Raw genomic sequence first — 24,359 nt, forward strand, 5'->3', positions numbered from 1 at the left:
AAACACAGATGATGTTTTATGTCGCTGCAGGAAAATACAGCAAGTAAAAGGGACAGTAAAATAATAATGTGTTAATTTATGAAAGTGTACAGTGATTTTATCAAAAGTCTTAAAATTGCTTATGTTCTCACAAAGTATGCTTCTAAATTTTATATTTTAAGGTATTTTATGTTGCAGTAAACATAAAGCAAGAATGATATTTTTAAAAAATACCTTGTATGGTAGACTAATATTTATCATATTAAGTCCTATGTAATTGTTAACTATGTTCTTAGTTGTGCTTTGTGTATTCTTTACAAAACTATATACGGTGTACTGGTGATGAAGTATGATGTTAAGCCACATGTCTAAAATGTGAACACCAGTCCCTTTATAAAATTGCTAACTTCCTGTTTACATTATGAATTTATAGGGGAAAATCAGACTACACTGGTGACTTTGACTTAACAGCAGTTTTTCTAGGAAGGCAGCTGGCAATAAATTTAAGAACCACCTATAACCCGCATTCTGAAGTTTGATCCTCTGACCACCTGCATCACAATCATTTAGAGAACTAGGAATGGGCCCCAGAATTTCCTTTTTACAGATGTTCCAAGTGGTTCTTAGGCACAATTAATGATGGATCTGTACTAGACATAGGATAATTAGAACTTGACAAAAGATGTTATATATTCACAGTATCTTGGGATCCATCTCCTGAGGGAATAAAACCACTTAACTTGTTTTAATCCTAAATACTTCATACTGTGTGGTAAGTCTCCTATTACAACTATTATCAGTACTAGGAAATATTACCTGTAAAAGTCGCCCCCCACCCCCCAGTTACATAACTTCTCAGAGCTCCCATTTTCTCATTCATAAAATTTGTTAGTAATACTTGCTGAAAAGGAACTACAGCATGGTATTCAGCCTCAAATATTTTATAAACTTCCGTCTGAAATAAGCCATCCTTCCCTATTTGTTAAAACTAATTAAGAGAAAAATTTATTGTAGTATGGTTTTATTGTGCTGGAACCTTATATCTTTCTCATTTATATCTCTGGAAAATTCATCCTGAGCATATTACTTTGATCATTATCATTTTGTGCTGTTATGAACTAGACTTTTCATATTTAACAAATATTTCCTGGGGAATAAAATTTGTTATTTTTTTTTTTTTTCCTTTTGGGATTTGACATGTAGTGCTACAATTAATGATTTATTTGATTTAGTGTGTTCCCTTTAATTAGCATTTACCCATGGGCATTAATAATTTGATCACCCTAATAACGTATCCAGCAATGATAGGTAGAATAAATACTAATATTATAGTTGGTTGTATATAAGAGAAACTGATGCAGGGTTAGTTTTAGAAGCGCTAAGCTGGTTTGGATCTTTTAATTTTCTCCCCTCCCCTCACTCCTTCCCCCTCTGTGTCACTTGACTCTCCTGTAGTTGTTTATTTTTTCTAAGGAAATTGTTCCAGGCAATTATTTGTGAACTTTGTGGCACTCGTTTTTCTTGTTGCTTTGTATAAGATGAAATTTTGCTTAAATTGTGTATTTGGTTTAGGGGAGAATTCTTGGTTCTGGATTTCATTGTCATCTATTACATGTTTTAGGAGCTGGTGGATGAACCTGTGTTGAACACCATGAAACAGTTGCATTTTATGATTGAAAACTAACTGGAAAATGCAGAAATCATATGTCCTTGTTACTGAATAATTTTCTAGATTGTGATTCTGAATACTGTTATTTTTAAAAATCCTCATGTTTTTAGAACTGAGATTCATCTTGCCACATAGTCTCCATTTATGAGAAGGTGATGATATATGTAGGCTTAAAGCATTCGCTTCATGAAAGATCTTCTTGTCTCTCCTGCACCCCACTTCACTCTTCTGCTCTTTTCAAAGGGATATTGCTTCTCCCAGGAAATAGGCCTTGCACCACACCACTTCTTACATGATGCTTACTTAAAATGTTATATTTGTTTATAGGGTCACACGTCAGACACACTTACTTTGGAAATCTAAACATGATCACAATGATCATAGTGGGCACAAAGTAGCCAGAGTGTTAATACCCAACAGCCCATTCATTTGTCTTTTTCATTTACTGCTTTTTGTATTAACCCCTCCAAAGGCCAGTAGAGAGTATCAGCAGTTAAATGATAGTGTAGTTTCTCTTGACTCAGATAAAGGTAACTGGGCTAGATAAACATTGCTTCTTACATATCCTCCGCTGGTGCCGTTTATAAACAGATTTTAACAGCAGGCTGGAAGGAGTTTAGATTAAATGGCTATGAGTAATGTGCCTTCACCATGAAGAAATGGAGAGGAGAGGTCAGCATCTGATATGTCCACCATGAGTCTTTTCTTTCAGTTTTTGTGAGTACGTGGTCAGTTACAAAACTGCAAGTAGGTACATAGTTTTGTTTTATAATAAAATATGCAGTGGCATTAATTTGATACAGTTGTTGTACACATGACTAATGAACAATAAATAGCAAGCAGTTGTCATAAATGCTGATAATTAACTATACTTTTATATTTTCAAATCACTTTTTCTCCTCTTTTTGTAAACTGAATGACTATTTCTTTTTGCTGATAAAGGAAATTCCTGTTACACATTCCGACTGACATACTTGTTAAAAGACAAAGGTCCTTTAATGGTTGCCAAACAGAGAACTTGTTCAATCTTAATGGTAATCTTTTTGTTTTTTTAGGAATAACCAGCGTAGTAAGCATATAAGGAGACGTGTAAATTGCTGATGGTTTCATAAACTTGCACAGTTTTTTTGAAAAGCAATTTGGTAGTCATGAACTTCCTTTGAAGTGCTGATGTCCCCTTCAACTTTTGAGGGAATCCATCCTAAAGAAAAAAAACATACATATACATGGCAAAAGCCTATACACATAGATATTTGAAGTAAGGGTCTTTTTAAATAGTGAACATTGGAAAATCCAAATGTCCAGCCATGGGATGAATAATTTACTAGCTGGTACATTTATTGGATGAATATTATGATAATAAAATTATTTCAGAAAATACAATTCATATAAAATATTCAGATATATATGTATAAAGGGCAAAATTAGGGCACAAAACTGCATAGCCAGTGTATTGTGCTGGACAACAGGAAATAAAACATTTTAACAGTTGTATTTGGGTTTTGGTATTGTAATTTTTTTTCTTCACTCCTTTCTTCCTTTCCTTTTTTTTGTTTTTTTTGAATAAGTGTTAGGTCTAACTTTTCAACATACAAGGTCCCATGTAGCATTTTTTTCTCTACTTCTTTTTACCTTTTCTAAAATCTTCATGCATTTAAGTATGGAACTTTTTGTAGTAAACAAAATTCTGGGTCTATAGGATAGATGGATTTGGGGTCAAGAGAGTATGTGGTGATGGAAGCAGGGGTATAATTTTCTGGGCTTTTCTGACCTGATGCTAAAAAAGGACCTTATATAAATCAGATTTTACTTCCATACAAGGGCACTGTGTCATGTTAGTAGTTAAGCTTTGCGACCCCCTCTACCCCACCCCGTTCAGAGCCCTTTTTCATGTTCATATACCCTCTGTTTGCAAAGTAGAGTTGACAGACTCTGGAAGACTTGACTTCCTTTTGAGGAAACCATCCCTATCATCCCAAGAGAGGTCACTCCTGAAACAAGCAATATGTAGAAAATGGTTGTCTTGTGACCTCATTTCTTACGCGGGAACAGTGCATGGCCTCAGAATTAACTGCACGTAGACCCCCGTACCACTGCTGGTCCTGATCACTGAATATCCTTGAATTACTGTATACTGAACTTTGTGGTTTTCAGCCTTACGCCTCTCTGGATTTCTTTTTCTGTCTCCCAGATTTTAATCACTCTAGTGAATGTGTGGAATACTTGATTGTAGAGTATTTATACAAAGTATTATTTATATCAGCTTTGCTTTTTCTCCTGGAAAGAAGGGATGCTATATTAGGCAAGCAGACTAGACTTAAGCATTTCACAGACTGTAAGTTGATGCCTTTTGCCTTTTACTATGTAGATCAAAAGCTGTCCCTGAAAAAGTATTGCCTGCATATATATTTACAGATAAATGCAAATATATTTTGGCATAACCCTGGTTCAAGTTTTAGTTTTTCAACAGAGATTTAAGTCATATGTTTTCTCTGGATTCATAGATTTCCTGATGTGCCAAGATAAATTATAGTAGAATTGCATTCTGATTTAACAAATGTTTATTGAACACTAGTAAAATTAGGTGACATCTAGTTTCCTAAAATTGAAAGATTACTAGACATTAACCCCATCTTCAGACATCCCAGTGTATTAATCATACACATACACACAACCCGTAGAATGCTACACATACACAAATTAGAGGATTAGAAGAGAAATATCAATCCTGGAGCAGCAGAAGGAAGGATTTCCCCTCCATTCACATAGGTGAAAAGTGCGTGGTAAAGCCCAAAGGCATGAGATAGCACGGTATATTCTAGGTCTTGGTTGTAATTTGCAGTCACTTGAGTTTAATGTGCATTGAGAAGAATTGGGGAGATAAGCCTGGAGAGATGAGTAGGGTAAAGATTGCAAAAGTACCTATGTGTCACACTTAGAGAGTTTGACCTTGATTATGAAGGCTAAAAGGATTGTTGAAAGTACTCAAATAAGGAGGGTGTGATCATTTTTTGTTTTACAAGTAGTCTTCTGGCTGTAGTGTTGCAAGTGTATTTGACTGGGGAGGAGAGGAAAGGAACTTATGACCGCAGTCGTCCAGGAAAAGGATGAAGGGGACTAAAATCCAGGTTTGGGCACAAAAGGAAAGCTATGACAGAGACCAGAGAGGGGGAGTTGATAGGATTTGGCAAATGGTGGAATGCCAGGGGCTGAGGTGGAAGTTAGGATGACCTTCAGGTATAGCACAGCAAGGTGAAAACTTTCTAAGGAAGAAGTTATTTTAGGGAGGGGAAGAGGAAGAGTAGTTTTGAACGTAATTTTAAGCTGCTTTGTAATGCTGTAACTAGAAATAAAAGAAAAAGTTATTGTTCAATTCAGCATGTGTTTAAGAAGAGCATTTTAAGTATGGACCTTTTTTAGGGCAGATATATATTAACGATAAGTGCCAAAACTATTAATGATGACTTTAGGGTTGTTTTTCTTGCTATTTGAGAACATTGTAAGTGCATATGTAATAACTTAAGATGGCAGAGAGCACCTGGTCTCACAAAACAAATTCAGAACATAGGCAACATTCCATTTAAAAATTGACATTGTTCTATGTGCAGCTCTTAGGATATTCTTGGACATAATCTTGAACTTTGTCATCTAATTAAGTAGGGTCTAAATGTAATTAATAATTATTTAAACTGTACTCAGAAATTGGAGTACAGAAGTCATAGACTTTGCTACAGTTTAGAAGGCTTTGGAAAATCAAAGTATCTTGCTTATTAATAAAAAGTTTTAATGTCTCATGTGCTACTGATGCCATTTTCTAATACCCTGAAATGAAATAAGAATAATGATGCAGTCTTTTATTTTTTGTTAATATGCAGGAGCTCACTCTGCCTTAGCTTTATCCTTGAGTCTATTCTAACTGTTCAGTAGGATAGGGGGAATGCAATGGTTATGGCCATGGTCCCTGAATAAATCTTTATTTTCGTTGTGTTTTCTCATCTGCTAAGAAGAGAAAGTAATAAGATTATATATGTGTGCATGATATAGGCCCTCTGTAAGTAACATCGTCTATCTCGAAGTCTTCTACCCCAAGCCACTTGGTTGTTTAGCTTTTTTTCCCTTTCTGTTTATGATTTACTGCAGAATTTATTTGGGGAGGGATATGAAATTGAGAACAGGAGTCCCCAACCTCACTGCTTCTGGCTTTCACTGCCATTATCTCATAACCTTTCTCCCCAATCCTTCCTAGTCTTTTTTCTCAGTTTCCTAACCTGGTGATCTGGGATCTGCTTATCCTCAAGTAGTTCTGGGTTTCCTGATAGGGACAGAGCAAAACAGTGCGCTTTTCATTTGTGTGTTTTTTGTGTCTTCCTTGTGAGCTCAGATAAATTGCAGATTATAAATGCTTTTTTAACAATGATCTTGTCTGTGGGTGAAATCAAGAAGTCAAAATTCAAGTCTTATAAGCTAGCATTTTCTTACTTCTCACTATGGGTAGTTACAGAAACGGTTAGCTATCCCAAAGAGGTAAGGAAGGGACAGCCCTAAGGAAAATGAACTTAGGTGTACTATGACTCTCTGTTAACCAATGAAAAGAGCCTCTAGCCACATGCTGTTTGTGAGCCCACAGTATTTTATGATAGACTGTTCATAAGTGCCACAAGGAGTCTGAGAGTGCAAAGCACAAGACAAAACAAAACAGACATGGACTAAGCACTAAACATCTAAGGATAGACAGGCTTGACAACATGTTATATGGATTAAGTTAGTTTAACCAAGACCCAAATAAGCCCGTGTTCATTTACCTTATTTAACATTCTGTACAGATGTATAATTTAATTGAATTACTTAACATTAATGATAGTTACTAGTTAAACTCTGACGGATATGTTGGTAAAGAGATTAACCACCCTCAGTCTGTCAGTTTACTAGAATTTTACTTTTGGATTTGGACTTGACTTTCATAAAAAGCAAGAGTGACTTAAATTGACTTAAAATTAGATTTTTGTCATGTGAATATTTTGGTTTGAGTATTTCAAATTAAAATCAAAGAGTTGTTGATGGACATACAGATTGGATTTTCACTTACCAGCTCTTTTTCTAAAGCTTCCCTTTAGATGGGTTACTACTAAGTAGCAAAAAATTAGTAACTTTTTTTTAGTACTTAATCATATATACAATGAAAGTTAAGCATGAAAATTATTTTTCATTACAGTTTTCATTCCTTATGTTAGTTTTAGTTTGCTTTTTATTTCCTAAGTAGTTTTTAAAAATAGCCTACAAAATATAGAATTACAAGATGTATGATGATTTATATACAGAAATTTTAATACACTACAGAAATATTAATTGTCATTTAATTTATCTTGAGTGAAGCAGTTGAGTCACATGACTTACAAAGGCTTTTTCCCAACTTTAAAGTTTAATACTATTTGTTTAAGAAAATTATGTTATGTGCTATGGTTATATCATTAAAGTGAAGAAGAAAATACATGAAAGTTAATGTGTTTGGATTTTGATACTTCTTTTGTTTAAAAACATATTTGGCATTAGCTAACAGTCTGGGATTCCAAATGGGTGGAATGTGGATTTGAAAGATTACAGAAGTCTTTCCTTTGTGTCACACTGAATGTTGCCATTTGGAGAATAAATTGTTACACCTCTTCTTTTGCTTTCAGGATTCTCTCATTCAGCGTTCACCTTTGGTATAGAAAGCCATATCAGTCAGTCTAACATAAATGGTGCCCTCGTCCCGCCTGCTGCATTGATTTCTATCATCCAGAAAGGTCTACAGTATGTAGAGGCAGAAGTTAGTATTAATGAGGTAAGGAAGACTTAGTTCAAGTACTAAGTCTTACTCCTAAATGCTTCCTTAAATATCTGATATCTTGCTTGCCCATTCATTATCTGACTTCAGCTTCACCAGGTAAACAAAATTGAAGGGCGTTATTCCCAATGTGGTGTCAGGGCACACAGGCAAGGCTGATGGCTCTCAACTATAAGGACCACTATCTCATTGCCTTTTACATGGTTTAATAAGGAAACAGTAAGAAATACTTTTCTTTACAATAAGAAAATTGTGCTGTGGAATACTGAGACCATAATTGATTGAGAAATTAGATCTTAGGTTATTTGGTTATAAGTGGTTTTGGAAAGCTCCTGTCTACAGTCTGTATGATATAGGTAGTGTAACTTGTGTCAGTCAATTATGGCCTATGAGCCAAAGTCTGCTTGTCACTTGTTTCTGTAAAGTTTGCTTGGGCCATAGTCACACTCCTTAATTTACGTGTTATCTAGTTTTTGTGCTACAGTGGCAGCATTGAGTGGTTGTGACAGAGACCTTATGGTCTGCAAAGCCCAAAATATACAGCAAGATTCTGCACACCCTGGTATAGCTGAAAATTTTTATACATGGTCAGGATTTGTGATATATGGAGCTTTTTACCTTATTTTCACTTCAGAGATTAACACAGTCCCCTTCCTTTTACAGGTATTTTAAAAACTAAAGCATCCATGGTTTCTACATCAGTATTTATTGCTATAATTATAGTGTACTAAATTGATTATTTTTTTAATGTCCTTATGTCTATAACTGAAAAATCTACTGATACTGAATGAAATGTGTCCTCATTGTCTTTTAGCACTTTGCCTCCCAAAGTATACTTATTGCAGAGAATGATAAAACAATTTCTCCCAGTGGCCAGAGTTGAAGTCTCATTTTTTCTGAAAAAATTTTTTCTAGATTTAATATAGTACTCCACAATATATCTATATTGGTTTTAATATTTTTTTTTAAGTTTAAATACTTGCTCCAGCTCCTCAAATACTCTTATAATCGACAGTTTAGAGAGGTGCACCGTGTTTTGTAACCTGGAGCATCCCATCACACCACTTAGGGCGTGTTCACTAGCTTGAGTGAGCCAGGCTTCATTTATGCATGTTTCCAGCTAATATGCACTGTTTCTATTTCTGACTTGCCCTGTGCCTGTCTCTCTTCTCCTGCTTGTTTTAGAACATATTTATTGTGAACTTTCTAATATCAGTGAGAGGAGCTTTGGAAAATTATAGCAACTTGATAAAATTAAAGAACACTAGCCTGTGAGTTGTAGCTGTACTTCTCGAATGCTTCTGTGCATACAAGACTCTCCCCAAAAGCTTGTTAAAACAGAGATTCCTGAGCCCTTTAGAGATTTTGATTCTGTAGCTTTGAGTCTACATTTCTAACAAGTTTCCAGGTGATGGTGGGACTGTTGGTCTTTGGATTGTGCTTTGAATAGCACCAGTTAACAGATTCCAGCTGTCATAGACTACCTGTGGAAGTCTTTAAATCTTACTGTGCTCATATTTCAACGGTAATAAAATGAGGGACTTCCCTGGCATTCCAGTGATTAAGACTGCCTTCCAGTGGAGCGGCATGGGTTCAATCCCTGGTCAGGGAGCTAAAATCTACCTGCTTTTGGGCCAAAAGAACAACACGTAAAACAGAAGCAGTATTGTAACAAATGCAAGAAGAACTTAAAAACAATAACAGTAGTAAAATGAGGTGATTGTATGATATTAATGTCTGTTGATAATGATGTCTATTTCTGCCTTAATGTTTTAATTAAATCACATAAAATTTTTGCATTCAGCAAAACTATTTTAAAAGTTTTTAGTTTTAAAGAAGTATTTACCAAAATGTGGCATCAAATGTCTTATTACTGTATTAACTATCCCACATTACTTTTGACTAACAGAACTTTGGAATATAATTGAAAGGCTTTTTACCCTCCAGGCCTACTTTTTTTTTTTTTTAATTCCTTTCAATATTTCAGCTTTGATCTGTGCAACACTTAACGGTAAGAATTGGGTGAGGAAGACAATTGGAGCAGCTGTTTGCAGTGGTTCCTTTAGTTGCCTTCTTCCCTCCGGATTCCTTCCTTCCTTTCTTACATGCACTCAGGAAATTATCTAAAAGTGTTTTTTTTTTTCTTGGAATGATGATTTTCAGCTGTTGACTTGTATGAATACAGATTGCTCTAAATGTGTTACCTTTGATTTTTCTTCTCACAATTTTTCAAATCCAGGATGGTACCTTGTTTGATGGTCGACCAATAGAGTCTCTGTCACTGATAGATGCCGTAATGCCTGATGTAGTGCAAACAAGACAACAAGCTTACAGAGATAAACTTGCACAGCAACAAGCAGCAGCTGCTGCAGCTGCTGCAGCTGCGACCAACCAGCAAGGCTCTGCGAAAAATGGAGAAAACACGGCAAACGGGGAGGAGAACGGAGCGCACACTATAGCAAGTGAGCCGGAAGTTCCATTGAAAAGAAACCTGCTTTATGGGGACGCCTCATTTTAGCTGAACTAACACCGTCTATTTGTTTTTTTCCAACTGGTTCCCCTAAATTGTATCGCACAATTCAGATTTTTATGCCTAAAGCTCCATAAAGCTAGATTTACTTTCATGGACCTTATTTTCATTCTTTTTAAAAAAATATTTAGAAACCATTTTTTTTTATTGTTAAGTGAACTTTGTATCTGCATTTGATTTCTAAATATAATTTATAAGAGTAGTTATTAACAAATAATAAAGCTTGGCATGGAGATATAAAGGCAACTCTTGATGTTATATGAATGATATCAGCAACCCCTACTGGCAGAAATTCAGAATAGTGTTGGCATGGATTATATTTAATTCAAACTATTTTATCATTTTTTGGGCCTAACCTTTCACAGTCTTCCTCTAGTCCTGCTCCCCCATCTCTGCACACACAACTTAGATGCACATCTCTTTTGAAAAAAATATATTCATATTTAACTAAAGATTGGAATTTATTTTTCATGTGATAAATTCTGTATAGTCATTTTCAATATTACCTGACATAGTGGAATAAGAAAGTTACACTCTATCTGCTGGTTAAGAATTCCTTTTTTCCTCCAATATGCTGTGATATTATTACCTAACTGGAATTTTCCATTTATTTCTCATGATGCAGATAATCATACTGATATGATGGAAGTGGATGGGGATGTTGAAATCCCTCCTAATAAAGCAGTTGTGTTACGGGGCCATGAATCTGAAGTTTTCATCTGTGCCTGGAACCCCGTTAGTGATCTCTTGGCATCAGGGTATGTTTCTCAAAGTGAGATTAAAGTGGATTTCTAAAAGAATCTTACTGAAATAGTGCATGTTTTATAAATACATTGCTTACACTTCCAGGTTTTTGTTGTTGCTTGTTTGTGGTCATTTTGCCCCATAAATCTTTATTTCTTCATAAAGTAATGTTAGTTTTTAAATTACTCCCTCAGGAGTGATTTCGGCATCTCCAAAATGGAGAGACTGAGAAAAATACTGGAAATGGAAATGCCTGATACTCTAGTTTGTATTTGCCTCATTAATAATAGGATATAAATTTGTTGCCTTGATTCTGTAATACTTGAGAATATTGTGAAAATTTAAAATATGTTGCATACTTTATAGGTCTGGAGACTCAACAGCAAGAATATGGAATCTTAGTGAAAATAGCACGAGCGGCTCCACACAGTTAGTCCTTCGACATTGTATACGAGAAGGAGGGCAAGACGTCCCCAGCAACAAGGATGTGACATCACTAGACTGGAATGTGAGTACCCCTGGATCGTCCATGAGGATGTAGGTAAACGAACATACTTAACCGCTCTGAGCCTCAAACTGGTGGCAGGGTATGTCTCTTCATTCAGATATTTTTGAATTTCACTAATAAGGGCAGCAGACTAGGAGTCCCCAACCCAAAATGTGTTAAAACCAAAGACTGGCCCTTGAGCAGTCAAAGCAAGGTTCATCTTCAACCTCTCAGTTTATCTAGCTATAGAATCTTTGTACAACTGGTGGTCTATCACTCTGTACTTCATTCTCATCACATGTAAAGTAGGAGTGTATTAATGGTCCTACATAAATTAAATAACAAATGAAAACCAATAATAGGCATGTACTAAGTTCTTAATGGGCTTCCCTGATAGCTCAGTTGGTAAAGAACCTGCCTGAAATGCAGGAGACCCGAGTTCGATTCCTGGGTCAGGAAGATTCCCCTGGAGAAGGGAAAGGTTATCTATTCCAGTATTAATTAAGTTCTTAACTACTAAGTCCTTTGTTAGGGGTACAAGAGAAATCTATGTAATAGAAACATAGTCTTGTTTCTCTCATTTTGCTGTTAATTGATGAAAACTTCATTGTCAGCTGCTTTTTAGGAACTGTTAGTCTAGATTACAAGCTTTATTCTATCTGTAGGACTTTTAGAATTCTCTGATTCTATATATAATTCAATAACTTTGTTTACTTTTACTTACCAGAAAATTTGATTTCACTATTGATAAAGCTTCATCTTTTCAGTTTAAAATCTATAATTAACAGCTTTCTTTGCTACCATTCCCATAAGTAACTTATGGAAAATTAGCATTTTAAAAGTTTCTGTATCTTTTCCTTTATTCCATGTTGTCTTTTTTCTTCCTTGTAACTTTATGTTCATTTTTTTCAACACCCTCCCACTCCCCGAACTCTGGTTCTAGTAACTTCTTAGACTGTATCAGTGTTACAAAGAATTTTAGAGATCAGCTGTCCTTTCCTTAGCAAGTGGATATCCTTTTCCTTCTCTGGACTCTGTTTTAACAACATTTTGTGGGGCTTTTCAAAGTATCTTCCAAATCTCTTTCCAAGAAATAAGATCTATCTTTCAAAATGATTACACTATCTAAAGTTCTTAGTTTCTATGAAATTCTTCCAGAACTCATGGTAAGGCTTATTAGTGTTCTTTTCTAAATTTCCAGTAATGTATTTACCCTTTCCCACCTATAAAGTTGAGAATTCTAAACAGTGTTATTTGATTGTAGGGTCAGAACTAAGAATTCCATTCTTAAAATGGGACCTTACTATATCATAGGCCAAAGGCCTTATAGCCTTCTTAGGCTGTTTGGCCCAGAGACCATGTTAACTTAATGAAATTTATAGTTTACACTGAAAAGGATGGTGAACAAATGATTTGTTGAGCTCGGTGTTTCTGAACTGCAAGTTAAAGCTTTTAAAAGTATAGACTTTTGGAAGATTTATTACTTGCTATGAACTTAAGTCTTTCCCTAGAAGTTGAAAATGTTATTGTTGTTTAATGGCTCATTTCCATGGCTAAAGCAGAAGCCTGTGAGATAGCTGTTCCTTATTATTCTCCTCCTTTACTAGTGGTCCATGGTCTAAAACCATTAGTTGAAAGGAAACTTTGCATTGTGCAGAGTTTGGAAATAAACTTGTGCTGTTAGCTTCAACATTGCTCCTTCTTCCTTAGATAGAACTATAGGGGATTTCCAAATCCTAGCAGAACTGAATCTGCATCGCCTACAACCAGCATTTGTTTGTCACTTAACTGTACAGCCAGATGACTGGAGAGGTCTGAAAAGGTGATCTTGTTTTCATTTTCTCTAACCGAAAAGCATCAGAAAGTACTGAGTAAGGCAGGATTTCATTCTGTCTCTCCTGTAATGTTTACTCATCTCAGCAATAGTCTGTACTCTGAAACTTGGATTTCCACAGAGTAGGTTAGATCTTAGCAAGTCCTGCCGTTGTACCATTGTTCAAGGCAAGGCACCGTAGGAAATTGTAAGATTAGAGAAAATGTTAAGGATTCCTCCTCATAGTAGAGTAGTTCCGGACAGTTGTACTCACATCGTTAACTATAAAGTCAGCCTACATTCTTTTCTGACTCTTGTGTGTGTGTGTGTGTGTTGCTATTTTTATTGGTACGGGAAAAAATTAGCAAAAGAAAGAAATGTTTAATGTAGTGAAATTTAAGAAAATGATCATCTGAAACAATATTGTTTGGAACACACACACAGTTTAGACAGAAAAGATTTAGACAGAGGACAATATGAAAACTTCTAATCATAATGAAACATTTTGGAAGATTTTGCTTTTTATTGAATACCTTTATTAAATCATAAGATTAAGATTTGATGTCCTTTTTAATCCCCCACCCGACCCCCACGTTTAGTCCTGGGCCTTTGTGAGAGTACAGTAAGTAGACCTTAGCACCTGTAAGAGCGGTGATAATCCTGCTCCCAAGCAGTTACTGCCCTTCCAAGACTGGGGTGTGAGGCCTGCGCCCGGACTGAACGCTTCCAAAAGGCTAGCTTCACAGCATGAAGGGTGTTCTGTAGGCCTTTTCTTGCACTTCCAAATAGGCAAAGCTGAAGGTCTTAAAGCAGAGAATGTCACAGACCTGCTGTACTTGGGATTAAACATAATATATTCTAATAAAAATTAAATACCCTTTCTGGGTTATATAATTGAAAGAAATGTGTTTCTCCAACAGAGTGAAGGTACACTTCTAGCAACTGGTTCTTATGATGGGTTTGCCAGAATATGGACAAAAGATGGTAAATAAAGCATTTTTCCCCCACTTGTTTTTACTGTTGATGCAAGTTATAAAGCTTAAAGTAATTTTAATGTTTTTCCTCTTGAATTTTAGGTAACCTTGCTAGCACTTTGGGGCAACATAAAGGCCCCATATTTGCATTAAAATGGAATAAGAAAGGAAATTTCATCCTAAGTGCTGGAGTAGACAAGGTAATTAACTTCTATAAGTTAATTTGTTAAAGAGTATACTTGAGAGTAATATTCTCCTCTGCTAATCACATAAATAATAAAACATTCATATTTGGGAAATTCACATGTGAATTTATGTTAGGTGTAGAAATGCTTTCTTAGATTTTCTGTCAGCTCATTCTTAAATCTGTGCAGATGCCCTTTATTCTTATCTGTGTGACCACTCTACATTGTTTTGGAATTTGAGCCATAGTGAAGTCATATATCCGATACTCTTCATCTCTTTTCTGTAGTTTTTAGTTAATCTCATCAGTGAGTATGGCTCTGGAGTATTTAATGGGAAATCTTGGAGTCAGTCTGTTAGCTGAACTCCTAATGTTTAATTGAAAATGCAAGAAATGCAGGGTCTTTCCAGCTTTCACCTAACATGGCTGGTAAACATGGATAGGTTGAAATCATTTGTTATTTCTCCTTTATTTTCTTAAAGTTATTTCCTTTACCACACATCCCAGAAAAGATTATTCTATAATACAGGAAAGTATATGCTCATAGTTACTTGTATATTGTTAAAAAGGGAAGTAGGCAAAAAGGAAGAATATGAAGGTAGCCAGGAATGGGAGGGGAAAGCCTTCTTAATAGTTACTGCCATTCTACAATACTTATGACCCCAAAGTTATAAAATTAGTGATGGGAGGGTATTAGTGGAATTGTGAATGTATCCATTCAGATGTATCTGTTATACTTTGATGTAATATAAAAAACATTGTTTTAATTATTGTCAGAATTAAAGCTGCCTTTATAAATGTGAGCTTTAAAAATCTTACTATTGAGAATTAACTGATTATTATATTAACCAAAATTTGCCTCCTCAAGCTGCACAGCAATAAAAACCTGACATTAAATACACTACTACAATGGAGTTTCTTAATCTAATACAATGTTTGGTACTTTGCAGACAACCAATAATTGTTACTTGAAGTAAGTTGACTGATGAAAAGTCTCCAGGGTAGAATTAAACTGCTTAACAGTTTAATTTAAACATCCTTTCCCTGCTCCCAGTGGAATATAGCCTCATTGTACTAAAAGTAAATGTTAAATGCACTCTGACATTTCATATTGCTTTAATATGATGAGGCATTTAATTTATGTATATATGATAAACTTTTCTTAGCAACGTATTTTTCTTTTCTATCTTAGACTACAATTATTTGGGATGCACATACTGGTGAAGCCAAGCAACAATTTCCTTTTCATTCAGGTAAATCTTCACAATTTACATTTAATTTTAGATCTTTCTTTTGTTTTCCTAATTAAACTTTTAATAGCATATAATTCATCTAAAATCTTGAACTATCAAATGTAAGTTTTGTTACTAGTCCTTTGAGGAGTTGATGTTCAGTGGCTTTCAGATAATTAATCATCAGAGGATCATCATATGTTTTCTGTGAAATGTACCATAAAAAAGCATTTTCAGCCTGGTGCCATTAGAGTTAGTAATATTTAATGGTAAGAACATAGATTTTTGATCCAGGATGCCTAGGTGTGCTTGTGAATCCCACTCCACTTAATAGGCTTCAAGATTGAGAGAGTCACTGAACCTTTCTGAGCCGTATTTTCTCTATCTGTAAACGAGGGATAAAAATGATACCGTTTGAGTAAGCACATAAGACTAATACATATATATGAAAATTCTGCATAAACTCCTACCAATTTAGGTATTGTCATGTTTTATTTTAATTTATGTATCTAAATCAGTCCTCTTGCTTACCTAAAATAAAAATTATAAGGCTTTCCCGATATTGCTGGAACTTCGGTGCTTTAGATATTTTTCTCTTTTAGGAAATAATTTGATACTTAAATCAGATAAATCTGATCTCCAAAATAGTGTGCTGCTTTCGCCATGATGTATGGCCGTGCAGCAGAGCATACATCTGGATGTGTAGAGACACCTTGATTTTAGCACCAACACTCTTGTGCATCTTAGAACTTTGTTCCTCCTTTCAGGGGGGTTTCTGAGAACAGAAACTGATGTCAAACTGGAACAAGATCCCTAGTCATGTTTAGAAGAGTAGTTTTAGTACTGCCTGATGTAATTGCATCATGCACGATTGTGTTGTGGTTGGAAAGAGTTTTAAATTGGAGGCCGAGTTCAGTAGTTCTGGTGTTTTCAAGGCTTTGGTCATACCCTTTTTACAGTCAACGGCACAGTGTTACCTTTTAAATTGAAATACACAGCTTTTGGCAGTTTGCTTTTTTGTATTTCTCTATATTTGGTGTGATTCAATAAGTCAAACAAGGCACAAAATGATTTTTCAGTAGTATCTGAGTGGCATAATTTTGCAAGTATTGTGTTGAACAATTCAGCTTAATTAAAGCTTATCACATTAATAAATATTTATTTACACATAAGTTTCTGTTCACCTGTTTTAATCTCTTTCCACCTTTGCCTCTAGTCCTTAACCAGATAGAATTCTCTTAGACCTCTGACCATTCTGCCTACAAATTTTTCCTACATCCTGGGAATGGTGGAAAATTGAAATAAGTGGTGTGGCACTGTTAGGAGTTGCTTTATGATGTGCGCGACCTTTGTGTTGGAGGTGATGCTCTTTATACATGATCGCATTTAGTCTTGGCTACAACCCAAAGAGGTAGATGATGTAGAAGTCATTTTACAGACAAAGAGCCATTTTACCTGTGATATTCTTTCCTGCCATGCTTTTTTTATTTTTTAAATGGCTTTATTGAGGGGTGTGTGTGTGTTAAGTCACATAGTTGTCTCCAACTCTTTGCAACCCCACGGACTGTAACCCACCAGGCTCCTTCTGTCTGGGATTCTCCAGGCGAGAAGACTGGAGTGGGTTCCTTTTCCTTTCTCCAGGGGCTCTTCTCGTCCCAGGGATCTAACCCGGGTCTCCTGCATTACGGGCAAATTCTTTACCATCTAAGCCACCAGGGAAGCCCTTATTGAAGTATAATTGATGTAAAATTGTCTATACATATTTAAATTGCACAGTGTGATGTGTTTTGGCATGTGTGTATATATGTATATATATATATATTTTTTTTTTACACGCACACATCACTGAAACTATCACCACACTTACGACAATGCATTTATTAGCTTCAGAAGTTTCCTCCTCCTCCTTTGAAATGATTTTCTGCCTCTTCTCCAGGTGGCCACTGAAACTCTGTCACCAGAAATTAGTTTACATTATATAAATAGAATTAGACAGTATATATCCTTTTTGGATCTGGTTTCTTTCATTGTGCATAATTATTTTGCATTCCTTTTGATATATGAATAGGATTCCATTATGTGAATATACCAGTTTGTTTATCCATTTACCTGTTGAAGCAAGTTGTTTTCCAGATTTTAGCTATTACAAATAATACTGCTAAGAACATTCATTTTCTTGTCTTTTTATGAACTTGTGTTTTCATTTCTCTGTGTGAAGACCCAGAAAAGTGGCTAGATACATGGTTGGTCTGTGTTTTACTTGCTAATAAAGTGCTGGACTGTTTTCCAGAGTTCGTTTTCCTAACTGGTTTACAGTCTCAGCATCAGTGGGTATTCCAGTCCCTCCATATCCTTGCCAGCACTTGGTATGTGATCAGTCTTTTTAATTGTAGCCCCTCTAATGAGCGTGTCGTGGTATCTCACTGTGGTTTTATTTGTAGTTCCTAATGATTAATGATGTTGAAGCATCTTGTCATGTGTTAATTTATCATCTGTATGTCTTCTTTGGTGAAGTATCTTTTTCTTTTGCTTGATACAGAAGTTGAGGTCACTGATGTGAAACCTTTCTACTTTTCCAATGGGGATCTGACATTCAGTGCTGTAAATTTATGTCTTACTACTGCTTAGTGACACCTCACAATTTTTCAGATATTGTGATTTCATTCAGTTCAGAATACTTTCTGAAGTAATTTTGATTCAGTGTATTAATTTCTGAATAATTGGAAAATTTCTGAGGTCTTTGTAGCATTGCTTTCTAGTTTTTAATAAAAAATATTCATTTTATTTTTGATTGCACTAGATCTTCATTGTTGTGTGCAGGCTTTTTCTAGTTGTGGAGATTGGGGGCTACTCTAGTTACGGGCACGGGCTTCTTGTCACAGTGGCTTCTTGTTGCGGAGTGTGGCTCTGTGGTGCATGGGCTTCAGTATTTGAGGCTCACAGGCTCCAGAGCACAGGCTTAGTAGTTGTGGCGCATGAGCTTTTTGCCCTGCAGTATGTGGGATCTTTACAGGCCAGGAATCGAAGGAACCCAGTGTCCCCTGCATTGTAAGGCGGATTCTTAACCACAGGACCGCCAGCGAAGCCCGCTTTCTAATATGATTCCATTGTTCCTACGAATGTCAGGAGGGTCAAGATGTTTCATAAGGTGGTTCAAATCTTTTATAGCCTTAACTGATTGTTCTGTCTACTTACACCACCTGTTATTGAGAGAAGGGTTTTGAAATCATCAATAATAATTGGAAAACACAGTTTCTAATTTCTTCTGTCAATTTTTGCTTTATCTATTTTGAAACAGTGCTATAAAGGACATTAACATTTAGAAATGTTGCATCCTCATGTTGAATTGATCCGTTTATCATTTTGTTAATGATCCTCTTTTTTTTTTTTTCCCCATTTTCTTTTTTGTGCTCTGCAACCTACTTAGTCTGATGTTAATGTAGCCCTTCAAGTTTCTTTTGGTTAGTGTTGGCATGGTATATGTTGCTCCATACTTTTACATTTGAAGTGTAATTTATGTAGGCATCATTTATTGCTTGTTTACTGAATATCAACTGCTGCCTTTTAATGGCAGTATTTAGGCCCTTTACATTTAATGTGATTATTGATATGATTGCATTTAAATTAATATTTCTATTTATCTCTTCTTCTTTTCCTATTTTTCCACTTTCATTTGGATTATATGAATATTTTTATAATTACATTTTTCCTCCTTTGGTGGGTTATTAACTATAAATCTTTTATTATAGTGGTTGCATCAGGATTTAGAGTACACATCTTTAACTTAGCACAATATACTTTCAAGTGATATTTTAAAGAGATTAAATAATAATTATTTTTACTCATAGTTTCCAACTGTTCATTTTTGTGTGTATTTGCATACACATCTAATTCATCTAGTATCATTTATTTTCTGCCTGAACTAAAGGAATGCTTTAACATTCCTTACAGTGCAAATCTAATGCTGATGAATTCTTTCTATATATATGAACAAGTCTGTATTTCACCTTCATTATTGAAAGATTTTGTTGTTGTTGTTGAGTATAGAGTTCTTGGGTTGACAGAATTTTTTTCTTTCAGTACTTTAAAAAAATACTGCGGTGTTCTCTTATTTATACTATTTTCATTTTGAACTTGTTCCAATTTTCATCCTTATTGCTCTGTAGTAATTTGTCTTGTTTTATCTGGTTGCTTTTAAGATTTTTCTGCTTATAAATCATTTTGTACAATTTGAATATGTTGTGCCTTAGTTTAGTTTTCTTTGTTTCTTGTCCTTGAAGCTTCTTGGATGTCTTTATACATAGTTTCCTTCAAATGAAAAAAATTTTTTGACCATTATTTTTTAAAAATACCCTACTTCCTCCCCACATTTTTTTTTAACTTGCAGTTTTGAATGTTTTATTAGTCTGCTTGATTTCCCGTAATACTCTTCATTTTTTATCCAGTATTTTTTTCAGGTGTGCTCAGTCGTGTCAACTCTCTGCGACCCATGGACTGTATAGCCCACCAGGCTTCTCTGTCCATGGGATCCTCCAGGCAGGAATACTGGAATGGGTTGCCCTTTTGAACCCACATCTCTTGGGTCTCCTGTATTGGCAGGCAGATTCTTTACCACTAGCACCACCTGACAAGTGGGATAATTCCTATGCTGGTTTTCAAGTTTACACTTCTTTTCTTCTAAGTATTTGTGAACTTTCTTCTGGCACATTGTTAAATTACCTGGAAACGGTGTGATCCTTTGGGTCACCCTTATGAAACTTGTTAAATGACAGGGGAACAGTGCTCAGTGTAGGGCTAATTATTTCCTGGTACTGAGGCAAGAACCTAGATGTGCTCAAACCGGTGTTCCCTGAATCAAGAGGTTTTCTAGCCTGTTGCATGTTCCAGTCTTGAGTATCAGGTGTTGTTTCTTCTGATCCCTTTCAGTGGTTCTTCCCAGGCTCAGCTGGTATCTTCACACACGTCCGCTGGTTAGTACTCTGACTCTGTGAGTCGGGCCGCCGCAGGTCTTCAGAATTCTGTCTGCACTGCTCTCCTTTCTTGTGCTGTGAATTCTAGCTGCCTGTGGCTCTCTAGATTCTGAGCTTTATCTCTTCCCCTCGGGAATTTCATTAATCTCTTCCTTAGGGAGATCCCTCTTCCCTGGGCCAAGATCTGGACGTTTTTCCAAATCATATGAGTAGTTAGGGGCACATTGTTGGTTGATTTCCTTCTCTCCAGAACCACTGTCCTTTGTTGTCTCATACCAGAGTCTTCCCTGGTGGCTCAGATGGTAAAAAATCCTTTTGCAATGCAGGAGACCCGGGTTTGATTCCTGGGTCAGGAAGATGCCCTGGAGAAGGGAATGGTAACCCACTCCAGTCTTCTTGTCTGGAGAAGTCCATGGATAGAGGAGCCTGGCAGGCTGTGGTCCGTGGAGTCTCAGATAGTTGGACACAACTGAGCAACTAACACTAGCACTAACCCAGAGTCTTGAACTGTTGTTTCATACATTTTGTAAGTGTTGGGCTATTTTGAGCAGGAGGTAAATTTGTTTCCTGTTATCCCATCTTGACCAGGAATGAAAGTCTACCATGCTTTTAAAATTACCTACCATATTCTAATTCCTATACTGTATTTTCATCCATATACTCTTACATAAAGCATAAATCATGATTATAGATGAATTAACCATTTCCTATTCATTAGGATAGCTGTAAAAAATAACAGTGTTCACAATGATGTGGAGAAATCAGAATCCTTATACTTTGTTAGTAGGTATGTAAAATGGTACATTTGTGGAAAAGAGTATGACAGTTCCTCAAAAAGCTAAACATAGAATTACCATTAGCAGCAGTTCTCCTTCTAGGTAATTGAAGGCAGGAACTTGAATGAATTCATATCAGTATTGATAGCATTGTTCACAGTAGCCAAAGGGTGAGAACAACACACTGTCCATGAGCCAGATGAGTGGATGAGCAGAATGGGGTCTCTATAGACATGGATTATTATTCAGCCACAAAAAAGAATTAATTTCTGGTACATGCTGCAACACCAGAGAACTTGTATACCTTATGCTAAGTGAAGCAAATCATACATAACTTTAAAAGTAAAGATTCAAGATTACAGAGGCTGGGAGGAGGGCGAAATGGAGAGTTATTGCTTAATGGTTACAGAATTTCTGTTTGGGGTGATGAAGAATTTTTGAAAATAGTGGTGATGATTGTACAATATTGTGAATGTAATTGATACAGCTGAATTGTACACTTAATTAAATGACAAATTTCATGTTATGTATGACCACAATATTTTAAAACTATTGTAATATACTAAAAACCATTGAATTGCACACTTTAAATGGATGAAATGTATGATATATGAATTGTATCTCAGTGAAGCTGTTTTTTGAAAAAGGTAAATGAATATTAAATGCCTTTTCCCCTTCCCTCATAAGTTTATTTATTACCTTTCTAGATTATGAAAGATGCATGGGTTAACAAAAAATAAATCAGAATTGGAGGACACAGAGATAGAATCTTAGTTCCAGGATTTTTTTTTTTTTTTTTTTTTGCTGCACTTTGCAACTTGCAGGATCCTTGTTCCCCAACCAAGGATCAGACCCGTGCCCCCTGCAGTGGAAGAGCAGAGTGCTAACCACTGGACCACCAGGGAGTTCCAGCTCCAGGAATTTAGAAGATTGTGTAACCCTAGGCCAATTAACTTTTCTTAGCCTTTTTCATCATAGGAAAAATGAAACCAATAATAGTAAATATACCTTTCACATATTACCTAAATAAAAATGTATTTTATGTTAGAGATATGTTTCTATCCTGAAGGACTTATATTACCTAGAGACATTTTTAAATTTTAGGAATAAAATATAAAGTAAGGAGGGATGGTTTCTTAGATCACACCAACCTATAATCATTGTATCTTATGAGCCAAGCATATCACAGAACATTAATCATACAACTCATGTCTCAGCATTCTCCAGCTTCCTTCAGTTATCTTTATCTGGTTATACGGTTGGTCTTTGTTTTGTTCTGAACCTAATGGTGTATTTGTTTAAATACTGTTTCTAATTTTCTCAGCCGCCTATCAAACGTTTTCAGATGATGCTCTACCAAATTGATACCCTGGTGGAGCACAACAGATACTTGGCCTTCTTCATAGTGTTTTATTATATAACTTTTAATTGTCCTTTACATTATTTACATTTTTGGCACCCCCCCCCCCCATACACACACACACAATTTTTTTTTTTTTTTTTTGGTTGCACTGGGTCTTTGTTGCTGCAGTTAGGCATTCTATAGTTGCAGCGAATAGGGGCCACTCTGTGTGAGCTTCTCATTGCAGCGACTTCTCTTGTTGCAGAGTAGACCTCAGTAGTGGTGATACGTGGGCCTGGTTGCTCTGCAGCCTGTGAAATTTGCCCAAACCAGGGATCGAACCCATGTCCCCTGCATTGGCAGGCAAACCCTTATCTACTATGCCACCAGGGAAGTCCTTTCCCCCACTTCTTAACACTATAATAAGTTATCATACAAGCATTTTGTTAAAATTATTTTTCAAAGTTGTATCTTAATAATATTTAATGTCAAAATGAAGGTGTAGTTACTGATTCCAATTCCAGAGCACAAAGACAAAATCTAAACCAGGTAATTCAAGAAAGGGAACATAATATAAGGAAACTCTTGCAGAAGTCTTACAAGAGTGAAGAATAGAGGAGTAGGAGGTAACTCAGAGTTTAACCACCGCGGTAAACGTAAGACCGGAGAGAACATGATAGGATCCAACTACCCAGTGGGAATGGTGTCTTTAAAGAATAGGCTGTCTGGTGAGAATAGGCACCGTGGAGCAAGCAGAGTCACTGCCAGAGACCCAGTCTTAGAGAGAGAGACCACGAGCCCTGTCTACCCTCTTTGTCCTGAGCTTGGACTTCTGACAGTTTCTTCCGCTGAATGAGCCCATCTGGGGTACTGCAGGCACGGGGACCTGAAATATGTGATGTCCTGGTGGCAGAGGAGGGCAGGGCAGAGCGAGGGGAGGAGGTTGTCTGCATTGCTCTAAGAGGTTGTGGTGCACCTAAATAACAGCTTACCAGACACAGTGCTGATCAAAGTGGGCCAGTGTTTTTGTTCACTGACTTAGTTGGATTCTCCCAGAAGCAGGATGACAGAGGAAAGGAGCCAAGGAAGGGAGCAGTTTCTTGTGACAAAGGTCTAGGGTCAACCTAATTCATACAGGGCTCTGAAGCGTTTGTTACATATTGATTTTTACTTGTCTTGCCAAGTGAGCTTCATTTCTGATTCTCACCTTTCCCCCAACCACCTACTGCCTGCTCTAAATGCAGTGTTTTTGGTGTGCTTCTATTGCTTAACCCAGTTACTTGCTATCATTACCTTAATCTGCATTGCTAATTATAGAGAAACTTTGCACTTTGCAACATGGGAAAATGAGAAAGGAAAGAATCTTTAATCATTTCAGAGCTAAAGTATTAAATGCCAGCCAGCTTTTGGACCTCTGAGGTTTTAAATTCAATGATGTAGAATTTAAGATATATTTGACAAGAGTCACTTAGAAGAAAAATGTATTTGCCAATCATGCAATACTCCCATTTATCAGTTAAGTAGATAGTGGAAATGGTACTTACTCAGTGTAACATTTGTCTCACTTGTAATTTACAAAGACTTTCCATACACATTATCTAACTTGATGTTCACAATATCCTTGAGTACTAAGCATAAAGGTTTTTATCCCCATTTTTTTAGAAGAGAAAAATAGCATGAGAGCTGACTTGCTGATAAGGGCCCATTAGTTAGGGAATAGCAAAACAAGACTTCTTATCCATTGAGCGCTCACAGAATTTTAGAAACAAAAGGAAATGTAGCATCACATTTAATTTTATTCTTTTAGAAATGAGGTACCAAGAGTCCAGTGCTAG

The 24,359-nt window shown here is 36.1% G+C and overlaps 1 protein-coding gene across 3 annotated transcripts in view; it reads left to right on the plus strand.

The window, feature by feature from the left end:
• The window catches only part of TBL1XR1 (TBL1X receptor 1), a 168,772-nt gene that overhangs the window by 130,958 nt on the left and 13,455 nt on the right, over positions 1 to 24,359 (plus strand). For all 3 annotated transcript variants that reach the window (XM_043473694.1, XM_043473692.1, XM_043473693.1), the window contains 7 exons: positions 7,324 to 7,469; positions 9,712 to 9,934; positions 10,628 to 10,760; positions 11,113 to 11,254; positions 13,967 to 14,030; positions 14,123 to 14,220; positions 15,397 to 15,457. In XM_043473694.1, the coding sequence (XP_043329629.1) occupies positions 9,769 to 9,934; positions 10,628 to 10,760; positions 11,113 to 11,254; positions 13,967 to 14,030; positions 14,123 to 14,220; positions 15,397 to 15,457 (664 nt within the window). In that variant the 5' untranslated portion in view covers positions 7,324 to 7,469; positions 9,712 to 9,768. The remainder of the gene's footprint in view (positions 1 to 7,323; positions 7,470 to 9,711; positions 9,935 to 10,627; positions 10,761 to 11,112; positions 11,255 to 13,966; positions 14,031 to 14,122; positions 14,221 to 15,396; positions 15,458 to 24,359) is intronic.

The sequence above is a fragment of the Cervus canadensis genome, chromosome 7, assembly GCF_019320065.1.
Source record: "Cervus canadensis isolate Bull #8, Minnesota chromosome 7, ASM1932006v1, whole genome shotgun sequence".
NCBI lineage: Eukaryota > Metazoa > Chordata > Mammalia > Artiodactyla > Cervidae > Cervus > Cervus canadensis.